This window comes from Lepidochelys kempii, chromosome 4, assembly GCF_965140285.1.
Source record: "Lepidochelys kempii isolate rLepKem1 chromosome 4, rLepKem1.hap1, whole genome shotgun sequence".
In the NCBI taxonomy this organism is placed as follows: Eukaryota; Metazoa; Chordata; order Testudines; family Cheloniidae; genus Lepidochelys; species Lepidochelys kempii.
In genome coordinates this window covers 116,952,978-116,966,571 of record NC_136383.1, presented here as the reverse complement: position 1 = coordinate 116,966,571, position 13,594 = coordinate 116,952,978, and the positions used below count along the sequence as shown (strand labels likewise).

Here is a 13,594-nt window from a genome sequence, read left to right as displayed (position 1 = left end):
GCTACCCCCAGCATTGAAACGTGGGCTGCGTCCACACCGTGGCATGTAGCTACACATCAGTGAAAGGCTCGGGGGGGGGGGAGACGGGGGAGAGGAGGGGGAAAAGGTTCCAGCAGTGGGGGACACACTGCTAAAATAGGCAATGCTTGGGTAAGGAGAGTGCCGTGTAGGGAACATAGAGACAGGGTTCAGGCATGCCTTTCCTTGCTTATGTAGTGCCTCACCATCTATGCAGCTATTTATACCTGTGCCAGGGGAGCATGTCGTGGATGTACTCTACGCCCTGCCAAAAGAAGTGTGCAGTGTAGACATACCTTCAGTGTGCACCAACAGGGTCTACACATGACAAATAATGCACAACACATTAGTGCACTTTATCCCTGTCATAAACAATTACTGGTCCACACAGACAAGCCCTTACGGTAGAACCTCAGAGTTGCAAACACCTCGGGAAGGGAGGTTGTTCGTAACTCTGAAATGTTTGCAACTCTGAACAAAACATTATGATGGTTCTTTCAAAAATTTACAACTGCACATGGACTTAATACAGCTTTGAAACTTTATAATGCAGAAGAAAAATGCTGCTTTTCCCCTTTATTTTTTTAGTAGTTTAGGTTTAACACATGACTGTATTTGCCTTTTTTTTTGGGTCTGCCTGATTGTGTACGTCCGGTTCCCGATGAGGTGCATGGCTGACCGGTCAGTTTGTAACTGGGGCGTTAGTAACTCTGAGGTACTACCGTAGATAAAAATAGCCATTTCTGCTGTTCATTGGATAAACACCAATTTCTTTTTATTTTTTATACTGGCAGTGTTAAAATCAAAATCCAGAAGCCCTCATAATCATGCATGCACACAAGGAGGTAGAACTAGAGTTGCAAAGACAATCTTAATTCTGGCCTTTCCTAATTTTTGAGTGCTTGACTTTGTGATTTGTTAGCATTTTTTTAGAATAGTTTTTGTGTGAGTACAACACTGTATGTCGTTATTAAAATAAGCTAGCTGACATTAACTAGTTAAAACTTATCAGCTTTCTCCCTCCCACTCTCACCTCAAATACAGTTTCCATGTACTTACATCTATTGTTGACAAAGCAAGAGCTTCATTCTCGGATCTACTTCCTAATGATACTGTTCCTGATGGAAAAACCAAGTTCTATTATTTTAACTGTAATACAGAAAACAAGTCAAGCAACTTTGGAAAAAAAAATTCAACTAATAACTGGTCTAGTGGTGCCCAGGTTTTGCCACAATATATTAGTGGGAATCTTAAGGGGACCATCCTTTTATAATGTGATAAAAAATTCTTAATGTTTTTTTTCAAAGGAAAAATACTTGTTTCCTTCAATGGGATTAGATTTTTAAGCACATTAAAATTAAAAAGCACACCAAACTAGCATAAGATCTACATAAAGGTGTATTTTTTTAAAGACACTTCTCTGAATCTTCATAAATAGCTACTTGCCCTCTCTATCATTTTCTTCCTCCAGAGGATTTGAAAGGAAGTGTCCAAGATTCTCTCTCACAACTCCCTAACAAAATATTAAACATAGCATGACATTCCTTTAACAAAGGTTTTTTTAAAAAATTGCTCAAGTCGCATCACTGCCGATATAGTGTACTGAACTGCTCCCAGTGGAAAGAAGCTTGCTGTGTTAACTGCAAAGATAACTACCAAAATTACTGTACAATGCAATACAAGCAATAATGCAAATGAAGTGCCAGTCTTTTTCAGGAGCTTTTTGCACAGGCAATAGAAACTTAAAGTAATTCTATTTAGCAATTGGTATTTACTGATATAATACACCAAAATTCTAATCTGAATTACAGAATACAGGGTCAAGGAGTTGTAAACTTGAATTACAGGATCTGCTGTAAGCACTGCAATGCATAATTGAAAAAGAATAGGCACAAGCTGGGGAAATTTAGGGTGTAAAGATAGACAATTGCTGACAACTCAGCCCCTTTCCCCTCTCTTGTAAAAAGAGATGCACTGTTTTAGCAATCTAGTATTTATTTCCTTTCTTCACTTTATTCCAGGGAGTGTCAGTTTGCATCCGATAAAGTGAGCTGTAGCTCACAAAAACTTATGCTCAAATAAATTGGTTAGTCTCTAAGGTGCCACAAGTACTCCTGTTCTTTTTGCGGATACAGACTAACACAGCTGCTACTCTGAAACCTGTCAGTTTCTAAAAGTACATTCAGCCTTAAAGCCTTAAAGGAGGTAGACAGTAAGTCTAAAGTAGATGATGATAAATAATAATAATAATTAAAAGGCAAATCAGATAAAATGTAGACACTAAAGCACCTCTTTATTAATCTACAATATCATACATACTTGCGTAAACAATCATTGCCAAAAATTTCTTCAACTGAGACGTTCAACACATCCACAATATATCTATGCTTTCCTTGAATTTTAAGGCTTAATAATTATGATACTATAATTAATAGCCTGATGAAATTAAAAAAATGTAGTAACAGTGAGACGTTTTCAAAACCTGGGTCTCCCAGAACTCTCTTCCTAGCAATTTTAGTTAGGGTATGAATGGGATATTCCTTCATTTCTTTAAAATAATTAACATTTATAATTCTCTAACTTACCACACAGGGTCTTCACTTTGTGAACTGCTCTTCTCTCTAAGAAAGCTTGATAGGCTTCAGAGTCTTGATAGGCTTTCAATTCTTTCATATATCTTTGCTTATCCTTTTCTGCTTCTTTAATATATTTCTGCAAAAGAGATACAATACTTGCTATAATATGCCTCTTCTAGTTTGCTGCCTCTTTTAATGCTATAAGATGATAATGAAAAGGCTTACTTGCTTTCCTGCTTGAGAAAGTTGAGACCACTGAGCAGCCAGCATCTTGGTTATTTCAGTAAAAGGCAAATCTGGATGTTTGGCCTTCGTTTTAATTCTCCGCTCATTCAAGAATATTACATACCTAATACCAACAGTGGGCAATATATCAGCAATTAACAATACATAAACTAGTAAGATTCATTTGTGCTTACATATATATTTCAATATATATGTGAAATACTGCCTGGTAGTTAATCCTTTATAAAGTTATGGAACTGCTAGTTATACAACTCCCACATGGCTAAGTGAACCTTCCCTCAAATCATTATAAAGAAAAATTTCCATATGGGTACACAAATCTGCACTAACCTATAGATTGCAAGGACACATGACTGCTCAACCTACAATACATTCCCTTTAGCCATATCAGTTTATCCCTGCACTTTTGTATTGGTGGGATTAATAAAAGGTGTCCATCAAAATGCAGTTTGAGGATTTCTAACATTTCCAAGCTATAAATATTTAATTGCCCTCAGAGACCACTCCCAAAGCCTTTAGCATTCTCTAAATCTCTACAGTTCAGAGCCCCAAGTTGCTTTAATATACTGCATACAAGAGCGCATATTAAGAGAACAGTAAATTATCTGAACAAAAAATGCTATTATATAACACACTTACCCTGTTGTAGGGGCTTGAGGAGCTGAAAATTCCTTTGGAGGTTTCCTTTTCTTCCCTTTAGGCCAGCCACCTTTTCTTTTCTGGGGAGGGAGGGGAGGTAAAATACTTGGGACTACACTACCTTTCAGTTGCAAGTCTCAAAGCGAAGTCTCACTTTGTGAACACATAGGACTACCATTTAGTGAACTATTATAATAATATATGCAGAGCAGTTACATGGGAACTTTCACTATACCATCTTCACATTACTACTATTTACAATTGTATGAAGAACAATTAAGGTTAATTAGAATGTTACCTATGCCCCTATATGAGGTCTCATATGCTTAATGTACAGCTTGATCTCCTTCCATTAGTAGTCACTTAACAACATATTTTAGTGGGTTGTTACTAAATTATACAAAGTTTGTCCAGTCCTGTATTGTTACTCTGAACATGTACCTTTGGCTCACTGGAAGCTTGATCCTTTATGTCCAGATGTCCTGCTAACACAATGTGTTGCAGGGCGTGAGATGGCAGATTACGAGGATACACATGAAGTATGTGACTTCCTGAAGGTATTCCTCTGACTCCACCTGGAGAAAAAAAGGGCTGTGGTGTCATTAAAGTAAAAAAAAACAGCCTTCAGATATCCATATTTGGAAAGAAATTTCTACTGACTCATACTTTAACTAGGCCATCCACAGCTCAGTCATGGGTTTGAAAATATTGTGGGTTGTTTTTATTTTTAAGGGTGCCTCTGGTAAGCATGGACTAAAAAAAAAGAATGCCTTATCTAACCTCTCTGTTTGATCTTCTATAATGGTCTATTAAATCCTATTCTCATGGGATTTACGTATAATTATGCTGCAATCACTGTAAAGTGGGTAGAACAATGCTGGCAGTCACATGGTATTTCTCCAGGATATAACCTTTGATGTAAGATGAATATCACTGTTAACCATGTTTATGCTGTTATAATCTATTATTAAATGTTTCCACTATAAATGGAAATAATAAATGTGAACATGACACTGAACAGTGATTAATATGATGCTTTTTCCAAATATTAGGGCTGTCAAGCAATTAAAAAAATAACTGCAATTAATCGCATTGTTAAACAATAATAAAATATCATTTTAAAAAATATTTTTGGATGTTTTTTACATTTTCAAATATATTGATTTCAATTACAACACAGAATAAAGTGTACAAAGTGCTTACTTTATATTATTTTTATTACAAATATTTGCACTGTAAAAAACAAAAGAAATAGGTTAACTGAAAAATACTAATACAAGTACTGTAGTGCAATCTCTTTATCATGAAAGTTGAACTTACAAATGTAGAATTAAGTACAAAAAATAACTGAATTCAAAAATAAAACAATGTAAAACTTTAGAGCTTACAAGTCCAATCAGTCTTACTTCTTGTTTAGCCAATCGCTCAGAAAAACAAGTTTGTTTACATTTGCAGAAGATAATGCTGCCTGCTTCTTGTTTACAATGTCACCTGAAATTGAGAACAGGCTTTTGAGTGGAACTATTGTAGCTGGCGTCGCAAGATATTTACATGCCAGATGCACTAAAGATTCATATGTCCCTTCACACTTCAGCCACCATTCTAGAGGACATGTGTCCATGCTAATGACGGGTTCTGCTCGACAGTGATCCAAAGGAGTGCGGACCGACATGTTCATTTTCGTCCTCTGAGTCAGATGCCACCAGCAGAAGGCTGATTTTCTTTTGTGGTGGTTTGGGTTCAGTAGTTTCTGCATCAGAGTGTTGCTCTTTTAAGACTTCTGAAAACATGCTCCACACCTCGTCCCTCTCAGATTTTGGAAGGCACTTCAGATTCTTCTATCTTGGGTCAAGTGCTGTAACTATCTTTAGAAATCTCACATTGGTATCTTCTTTGCATTTTGTCATATTTGCAGGGAAAGTGTTCTTAAAATGAACAACATGTGCTGGTTCATCATCCGAGACTACTATAACATGAAATATATGGCAGAATGCGGGTAAAACAGAGCAGGAGACATACAATTCTCCTCAAGGAGTTCAATCACAAACTTAATTAACGCATTTTTTTTTAAACGAGCATCATCAGCATGGAAGCATGTCCTCTGGAATGATGGCTGAAGCATGAAGAGGCATCTGGCATGTAAATATTGCGATGCCAGCTACAACAGTGCCATGTGAACGCCTGTTCTCACTTTCAGGTGACGTAATTAAGAAGTGGGCAGCATTATCTTCCGTAAATGTAAATAAACTTGTTTCTCTTAGCGATCGGTTGAACAAGAATTAGGACCGAATGGACTTGTAGGCTCTAAAGTTTTACATTGTTTTGTGTTTGAGTGCAGTTATGTAACAAAAAAACTACATTTGTAAGTTGCGCTTTCAGGATAAAGAGATTGCACCACAGTACTTGTATGAGATTAACTGAAAAATACTATTTATTTTGTTTATTATTTTTACAATGCAAATAGTTGTAATAAAAATAATATAAAGTGAGCACTGTAAACTTTGTATTCTGTGTTGTAACTGAAATTGATATATTTGGAAATGTAGAAAAACATCCAAAACATTTAATAAATTTCAATTGGTATTCTATTGTTTAACAGTGTGATTAATCGGGATTAATTTTTTACATCACAATTAAAATTTTTTTTGAGTTAATCGCGTGAGTTAACTGCGATTAATTGACAGCCCTACCAAATATACAAGTATCAACATTCTTTACCTCCAGATAACTTTCCTACTGCTAGGGAAACACTGAAGTTTATTTGATTTGGGAATCTTAGAAGAAATCCCTTTGTTTAATTCTTGGTCTCATAACCAAGTACCAGTGGTGAATACTGTACATGTTGAGAAGATATGATACACTGTCACTGACAAAGGGTACTATAGGGTACTTGTCTGACCTCTGTCCAATTCCATTGCTCCCCTTGCCAGTATCTTCCCACCTGGAGTGGAGATGACACAACCCAAGGGCTTCTTCTGGCGAAAGAGAAGTTCTCTTGCTGGAGAGTGGACGCCATAATAGCAAGTGGGTTGAATGTTGGAGAGGAGACCACGGTAGTCTATTATTCACCTCTCAGCTCCCTTTAATCCCCCAAAAGAACTGCTCCTGGTGAGGGACAGTGGGCCTGATTTCAACATGGACTAAGTTTCCAATGGTAGATCCAGTAATTAGTGAATAGGGAAGGGCAGCTTTTTCGGGGGAGGGGGGCTCTCTCCTATTTTTATGGGCTGCTTGATTCTTCCCCCCACCCCTTGCAGCTCCAAATAGGACTGATTTTACCAGACTCCCCCCACTACTCATAAGATGAGGTGAGTCCTACAGGAGGCAACCCCTGAACTTTCCCCAAAATGAAACACATCTTGTTGCCAGGGCAACAGCAGGTTTAAAAAAAATCCTTTTAGTAAAATAGCTCCTTTTATTGTGCATATTGGCTTAAATCTTCAGGCAATAGACCACAAAACTGAACTATTTCTATTCTTGGGCACTATTTTACTGATATGGCCTTTGAAGATGATCCATGTTTGTATTATACACTGTATGTAAACGCAACTATCTAGCAATGTTATACTGTATTTCTAGAACGTCATGTTAGATGTAACTAACTAAAAATCTTGTGTTTATCACATACTTTCAGAATATGCATTCCCTCTTTTTTACTATGATCTATGCAACGTGGGCATTACAACACATAATCAAGACTCCAAAACATCTTATTTTAGACAACGACTCTGAGGCAGCTCAGCTATTCAATTTATTGATTCAGACAAGGTCTCTTTTCAGTCTCCACTTGGCATCAGATGCAGTTTTAAAAGCCACAAAGTTTATAAAATGCATCACTGACAGGCTGTCCATCAACAGTAAGCCTAACCCACACTGCAGTGTTCGCACTAGAGATAAAATACTGTAATGGTGAAAATGAGTTTCCTCATACAAAGTCAGAAGCAATAGACAAAGAAACTAAATTGTAGTTTTATTGTCAATTGCATTACAAGCATTTAAGACAGACAAGTAGTGTAAACAATGTATCAAAAGTCACACAGTACCTTCTGTTTGTTGTTCCAACTCCATAGCTAGTTCTATCTATCCTATATATGACAACGCATCTCTATTGGCATTTGCAGCAATACACAGAATTCTGTGGGGAAAAGATATTTCTTATGCATTAGAGCTTTAATACACAATTACTGTTACTGTACAAAAGCTGCATGATAGTGTGAAATTTTATAAAAATGCTCGCACTCCCCTTGAAGTCAATAGAAACAAAACTAGGAAAGCAGAGGGCTTTTAAAAATCCCACTCGTCAATTATTAGCCTGCTTGGACACTAAGAACTCGCCTACACTATAAATCTTTTTTGTACTGGTGTATTTGGATGTAGCTGCATAGGTGAAAACCTCTAGTGTAGACGAGCTCTGACCACAGAAATCTATATCAATATTGCGTATATACAGAGATAAATACAGAGACAAGGATCACAAGCCAAATTCTCCTCTCATTTAATCCTGTGCAACTCCCACTGGCTTCAACAGAGTTTTTGTGGGTGCAACAGAAGAGAATTTGACCCAAAACCTTCATTCCAAGCTTGATCTTGCCAGGTGCTAAACCCACACATCTCCCACTGATGTCAGTACTTCATAGATCAAGACCTCCGTGATGTTTTTTTGAAATGCAATCTTTAGCAACTACTGAACACTAGTAACAAAAAAATAAAGAGAGTGCTTGATGTGACAAGAAAGAAGACCTGATGGTAAAAATTTAGCACACATGCTGTTGATTTCAGCCATCAGAACAAGTACATCTGACTGCTTCAACATCTTCAGCAGCAGTACCTAAGACTGCCATTAAACATTGAGATTAGTTAGATTTTTTTTCAGGACATTCATTTTGTCTTTTTTTCTTGGCATCCAGAATTTTTATTTCATTTTTAAAAGGAGGGCGATTTTCCAAATTGCCCATATAAAGAAGAGCTCTATACCAGAGAGACCCCAGTCTTAGGGCAAAGATAGAGTTCCATCCAACATGACAGTCCTTGAAAAAGAGGGAATGGGGGAAAAATTGGTGTTTAATTTCTTCTGTTTTAGAGACCCAGTTCAGCAGCCTTTCTCTAGCAGAACTCCAAACAGCTGAATGGTGCATTATGTATTAAAACAAGCTCGAGTGAGCCACAGATACAAGTCCTTGGGGATTTTCTTCTTAAGCAGCATAGTAGCCTCTATTTTTACCTCTGTAATCCTTGATCTCTTTTTATTACAGCTAATCATCTAAACATACAGATCTATGTTCAAGAGAGCCATGTATGTGGCATTAGAAATCAATCGTCATAGGATGCTTAAAAGCTGTACCTTTGACGCAGATATTGCTTCTCCTCAACAATGGATTAATATAACTCTTCACTGGTTTCCCCTTCAGTTTACTGCGTATCATTTCCAAATGCTTTATTCCACTATTCGGCATCATGGCCACGGATTTTTTAAATATGTTAACGTCACTATCAATTTTATGTGATTCAGCAATGTACAAAGACGTGGCTTGTCAGACTTTGCTTAACTCATCTGTTCTACGTACATAATACACGAGAATGTTTAGCAAATTTTAGACTATTTGCAAAGCACTCTTCAATTAAAAAATGTTATTCCCCAGATATTGCTATCAGAAGATCACAAATAACCTGGTTGCTTCAGAACAACTGCCTCTAGGCACTGACCACAAACAAAAACAATGACAGGTTTCAGAGTAACAGCCGTGTTAGCCGTGCATCTGATGAAGTGAGCTGTAGCTCACGAAAGCTTATGCTCTAATAAATTGGTTAGTCTCTAAGGTGCCACAAGTACTCCTAAACAAAAACAATGTGTACTCTAAATCGAGTGGAAGTCGGGGTAGCAAAGATTGGTGGCAACACAACTAAGCAGGAGCTGAGGAAGGACCCAAATGTGAACGTGGAGAGCCTAGCCAAATCTTTGATCAGTGCATGATGCAGTGCCCCCCATCAACATCCTGTACTCCTGAAGAACTATACAAGCTAAGTGATAACACCAAGTCGTGGCCATGTTTTTGGAGCAACAAGGTATGATGATGATGGGAAAATTAATTATTCCCCCATATTTAAACACAGGGAAGGTAGAATTGTATAGCTCTGTTAATACTGACTTCAACCTACAATGATTAAAGCTACATTTGGGAAACATTTTAGTTCTTAACTGTATTTAGATTGCTTGGACTATTTAGTACTCTGTAAATGTTCTTTATTTGGAATGAATACTCAGTAATGCGCTATTTTGCATATAACACACATACACCGACCTATGACACATTAAGTCAGTGGACTGAGTGAAAAGGAAGTGCATCTTTACAGCTGTACATCCAAGATAGAGAGTATAATTTCACCCATAAAATAGTATTTTTACTATTAAAACAAAGATTTGGTTCCAACAAATTATGCATTCACTCCACCCACACAGAGCACAAGCATTAGGCTTTAGGAAAGTGAAATGCAAGGTAGAAACACAGCCTCCAACCCAAGAGTGCAGAGCTCTCACAGTTATCTCTCCATTCTGTGAGCTGCTGCCCCTCTGCACCAGTTGCATGGGGAGCTTGGTGCAGCTGTGCCTAGGTGATCTTCCACACCTGCCTAGGCAGGACTGGTACAGAGAAACTTCTCTTGGTGTTCAGAGGGCTTACAGGCACCCCATGTGCAAATACGCAGCTGGCCATTTGCTTGGACAATCCCTATTCTATCCGTGTCAGCCCACACCAACGGGGGGGTTACTCTGTGTTACTACTGTGTGATTAATAATTTTCCGACTATATTTTTAAAAAGTAATTACATAAAAATATACTGCAGGTTTCAGGACCCTCTAGCAACTACTAGCTGAGCTACTGTGAACCTCTCAGACTGAAATAAAGGTCTTGCAATCAGCCTTCACAGAAAAAAAAGTCATTCACATATGTGAATTACCCAAACAACCAACTCTTAAAGTGAATAATTCTATTCAGCCTCCCTTAAGTTTCCCCTAGGAATAGTTTATTCTTCATTTCCTGTCCTGAACAATTATAACATTAATAATATTCATTGTCAAGCTGTGAGAAGTTTTAATATAACAATATATTATTCATAATTGTTGCAGTGTTGCTGTGCACTATTAAACAGTTGCCTGCAGGTGGCTGCATTTCAGTGGTGGCTGAAAACCATACAATATAAAGCAGGGGTGGCCAACCTGTGGCTCCAGAGCTACATGCGGCTGTTCATAGGTTAATAAGTGGCTCCTTGCATAGGCACTGACTCCAGGGCTGGAGCTACAGATGCTAACTTTCCAACATGCTGGGGAGTGCTCACTGCTCGACCACCTGCTCTGCCCCAGGCCCTGCCCTCACTCCACCCCTTCCCCCGAGCCTGCCATGCCCTAGCTCTTCCCCCTTCCCCACCAGAGTCTCCTGTGCACCATGTAACAGCTGATTGCAGCGGGCAGGAGGCATGGGGAGGGAGCGGGAGGCACTGATTGGTGGGGCTGCCAGCGGGCAGGAGGCGCTGCAGGTTGGAGTTGGGGGAGCTGTTGGGGGGCTGCTGAGATATTGGTGTGGCTCTTTGGCAATGTACATTGGTAAATTCTGGCTCCTTCTGAGGCTCAGGTTGGCCACCCCTGATGTAAAGCTAAAGTCTGTCCTTGGACCTGTGCATCTGACTTTCAATTAAAACAAAACAAAACAAAAAACCCAGTGAGAGCCTTCTAAATTCACAAGCTGAGGATTGGTCCATTTTTTATGGAAACATCTTTGGGATCCTTCTTCGTGAAGGACAGAATGTAAGTTTAAGTTGTAATTATTCAGAACTGAACTTTTAAGAACTTCTTACAACTTGACTTTCAATAGAGAGTGAGGGATGGTAGATTTAAAAAAAATGGTTCTGTGACAGGTTAGTTTTCAAGGGCAGCAGTCCATTTAGAGTCAGGACAACTCATAATGAAGACATTGCTATGCTGCAAGTGAGCTCCAGACTTAAGTGCAGGTTCTTTAAGATCGGCGCATCAGTATTTAAAAAAAATCACAACAAGAGAAGAATTAAAGAGTGTATTTTCTTACTATTGCAATACTTTTTGTTAGGAATATGGATATAGGGAAATCAAAGTGCCTTTGTAATTCCAAACTATTTAGTTCTGAAAATAGTAAAACACTTTTAAATTACGTTTTTTTCAGAAGTTGCGCTTTATAGTCTCCTCAGACCTGCTTCCCTTGAACTAAATGGCAAAATTCCCATTGGCTTCAATGGAAGCAAGGCAGAGCCTAACATTTTCTTGTGTGGGTCTTATACAGCAGTGGTTCTCAACCAGGGTATATCAACTCATCTCGATATTTGCCTAGTTTTACAACAGGCTACATAAAAAGCACTAGCAAAGTCATAAAATTTCATACAATGACTTGTTTATACTGCTCTATCTACTATACACTGAAATGTAAATACAACATTTATATTCTCATTGATTTATTTTATAATTATATGGTAAAAAATGAGAAAGGAAGCACTTTTCCCAGTAATAGTGTGCTGTGGCACTTCTGGATTTTTATGTCTGATTTTGTAAGCAAGTAGTTTTTAAGTGAGATGTACAGTAGTCTGGAAAGGTCGAGAACCTCTGTTATACAGCACCTTTCATATACAAGGTGTTCTCTATCACATGCTTCACTAAGTATTGAAAATTAGTTAAAATCTGGTAGCACAGTGCCCATGGAGGCAGCAACAATATATCAACCACTGATCTTGACAAAGCAGTATTAGTCCTGTGCATTTTTGTGACTGAGTGCAGGAAGTGAACACCCGAGTCTATTTTACTTTATTTTACTGAGCAACAGACTGTTGGTCAAGCTACTAGTTTTATATGAAGCAGCATGAGCTGTGTAAGCTTTACTAAGACAGGTGTCAGAGATGCACAAAAACGACTTGGCTCCATAGCTCGGGGTTATCACACTGGTCTTGTAAACCAGGGATCATGAGTTCAAAACTCAATGGAGCCTGTGCAGCAGTTTCTGACAGGGCTTGTTGCCCCCAGCCGTGAGGCGCTTCCCTTTCTGGAGGTATTTATTAGTTTTAAGGGGAGGGAGGGATAGCTCAGTGGTTTGAGCAGCCTTCTGAACCCAGGGTTGTGAGTTCAATCCTTGAGGGGGCCAGTCATGGATCTGGGGCAAAAATTGGGGATTGGCCCTGTTTTGAGCAGGGGGTTGGACTAGATGACCTCCTGAGGTCTCTTCCAACCTTGATATTCTATAATATATTCCTGACTTTAATATGGTAGCCATGTGCAGCATTGAAACTAGACACCTTATCTGAATCAGAACAATAGCTGTATTTGCACTATAATGGAAGTACTAGTTATGAGCCCAAGTTCTGATACAGAACATGATTATTACCTTATAGGTTCTTCCCCCTGGATCATAGAAGCACGCTCTCTCTTTGATGACACGACCCAACACCAGGTACAAAAATTCTCATAAAGGACAATGGGACTAGCTCATGCTGAATCCTCTATATACTTCAAATTTATTTACATTTCCTAGAAAACAAATATCTAGCATTTATGTAAAATCTTGAAATGACCAGTTATGCTAATCAGGCCCCTTATTTTCATACACTTTTTAAGGCCAGAAGGGACCACAGTGATCATCTAGCCTTCTACATAACACACCACAGGACTTCCTTGAATTACTTCCTGGTGGATGTTTCTAAAAGATATGCTATACTTAAATCTTGATTTAAAAACTGCCAGTGATGGAGAATCCACTGTTGAATTGTTCCAACTGTTAATTACCCGCAGTGTTAAAAATTCACACCTTATTTCTAGCCTAAATTTGTTTAGCTTCAACTTCCAGCCATTAGATCTTTTTATGCCTTTGCCTGCTAGACTAAAGGGCTCTCTATTTTCAAATTTCTATCTCCCATGTGAGTACTTCCAGACAGATCAAATCATTCCTTAACTTTCCCTTTGATATGCCATATACGGTGAGCTGCTTGAGTCTCGCACTATATGGCATGTTTGCCACTCTTTTAATTATTGTTGGGGCTCTTCTCTAAACTCTCTCCAATTTATCAACATCCTTCCTGAATTGCTGAAATCAGAGCTGAACACAAGA

The 13,594-nt window shown here is 38.4% G+C and overlaps 1 protein-coding gene across 5 annotated transcripts in view; it reads right to left on the bottom strand.

Annotated features, from left to right (window-relative positions):
* Positions 1-13,594, bottom strand: part of LOC140910764 (uncharacterized) — a 39,363-nt gene that overhangs the window by 21,792 nt on the left and 3,977 nt on the right. For 3 of the 5 annotated variants that reach the window (XR_012158727.2, XM_073342551.2, XM_073342550.2), the window contains exons 3-7: positions 3,921-4,054; positions 3,480-3,559; positions 2,820-2,943; positions 2,604-2,730; positions 1,078-1,136 (exon numbers count right to left, since the gene is read on the bottom strand). Coding sequence is in view for 2 of the 5 variants with exons in the window: in XM_073342551.2 (XP_073198652.2) it covers positions 1,078-1,136; positions 2,604-2,730; positions 2,820-2,943; positions 3,480-3,559; positions 3,921-4,054 (524 nt within the window). In the remaining 3 variants the exon portion in view is untranslated. Of the gene's footprint in view, positions 1-1,077; positions 1,137-2,603; positions 2,731-2,819; positions 2,944-3,479; positions 3,560-3,920; positions 4,055-7,522; positions 7,615-13,594 lie in introns of all 5 variants that reach the window. The other 2 variants (XR_012158729.2, XR_012158728.2) reach the window with 2 other exon arrangements.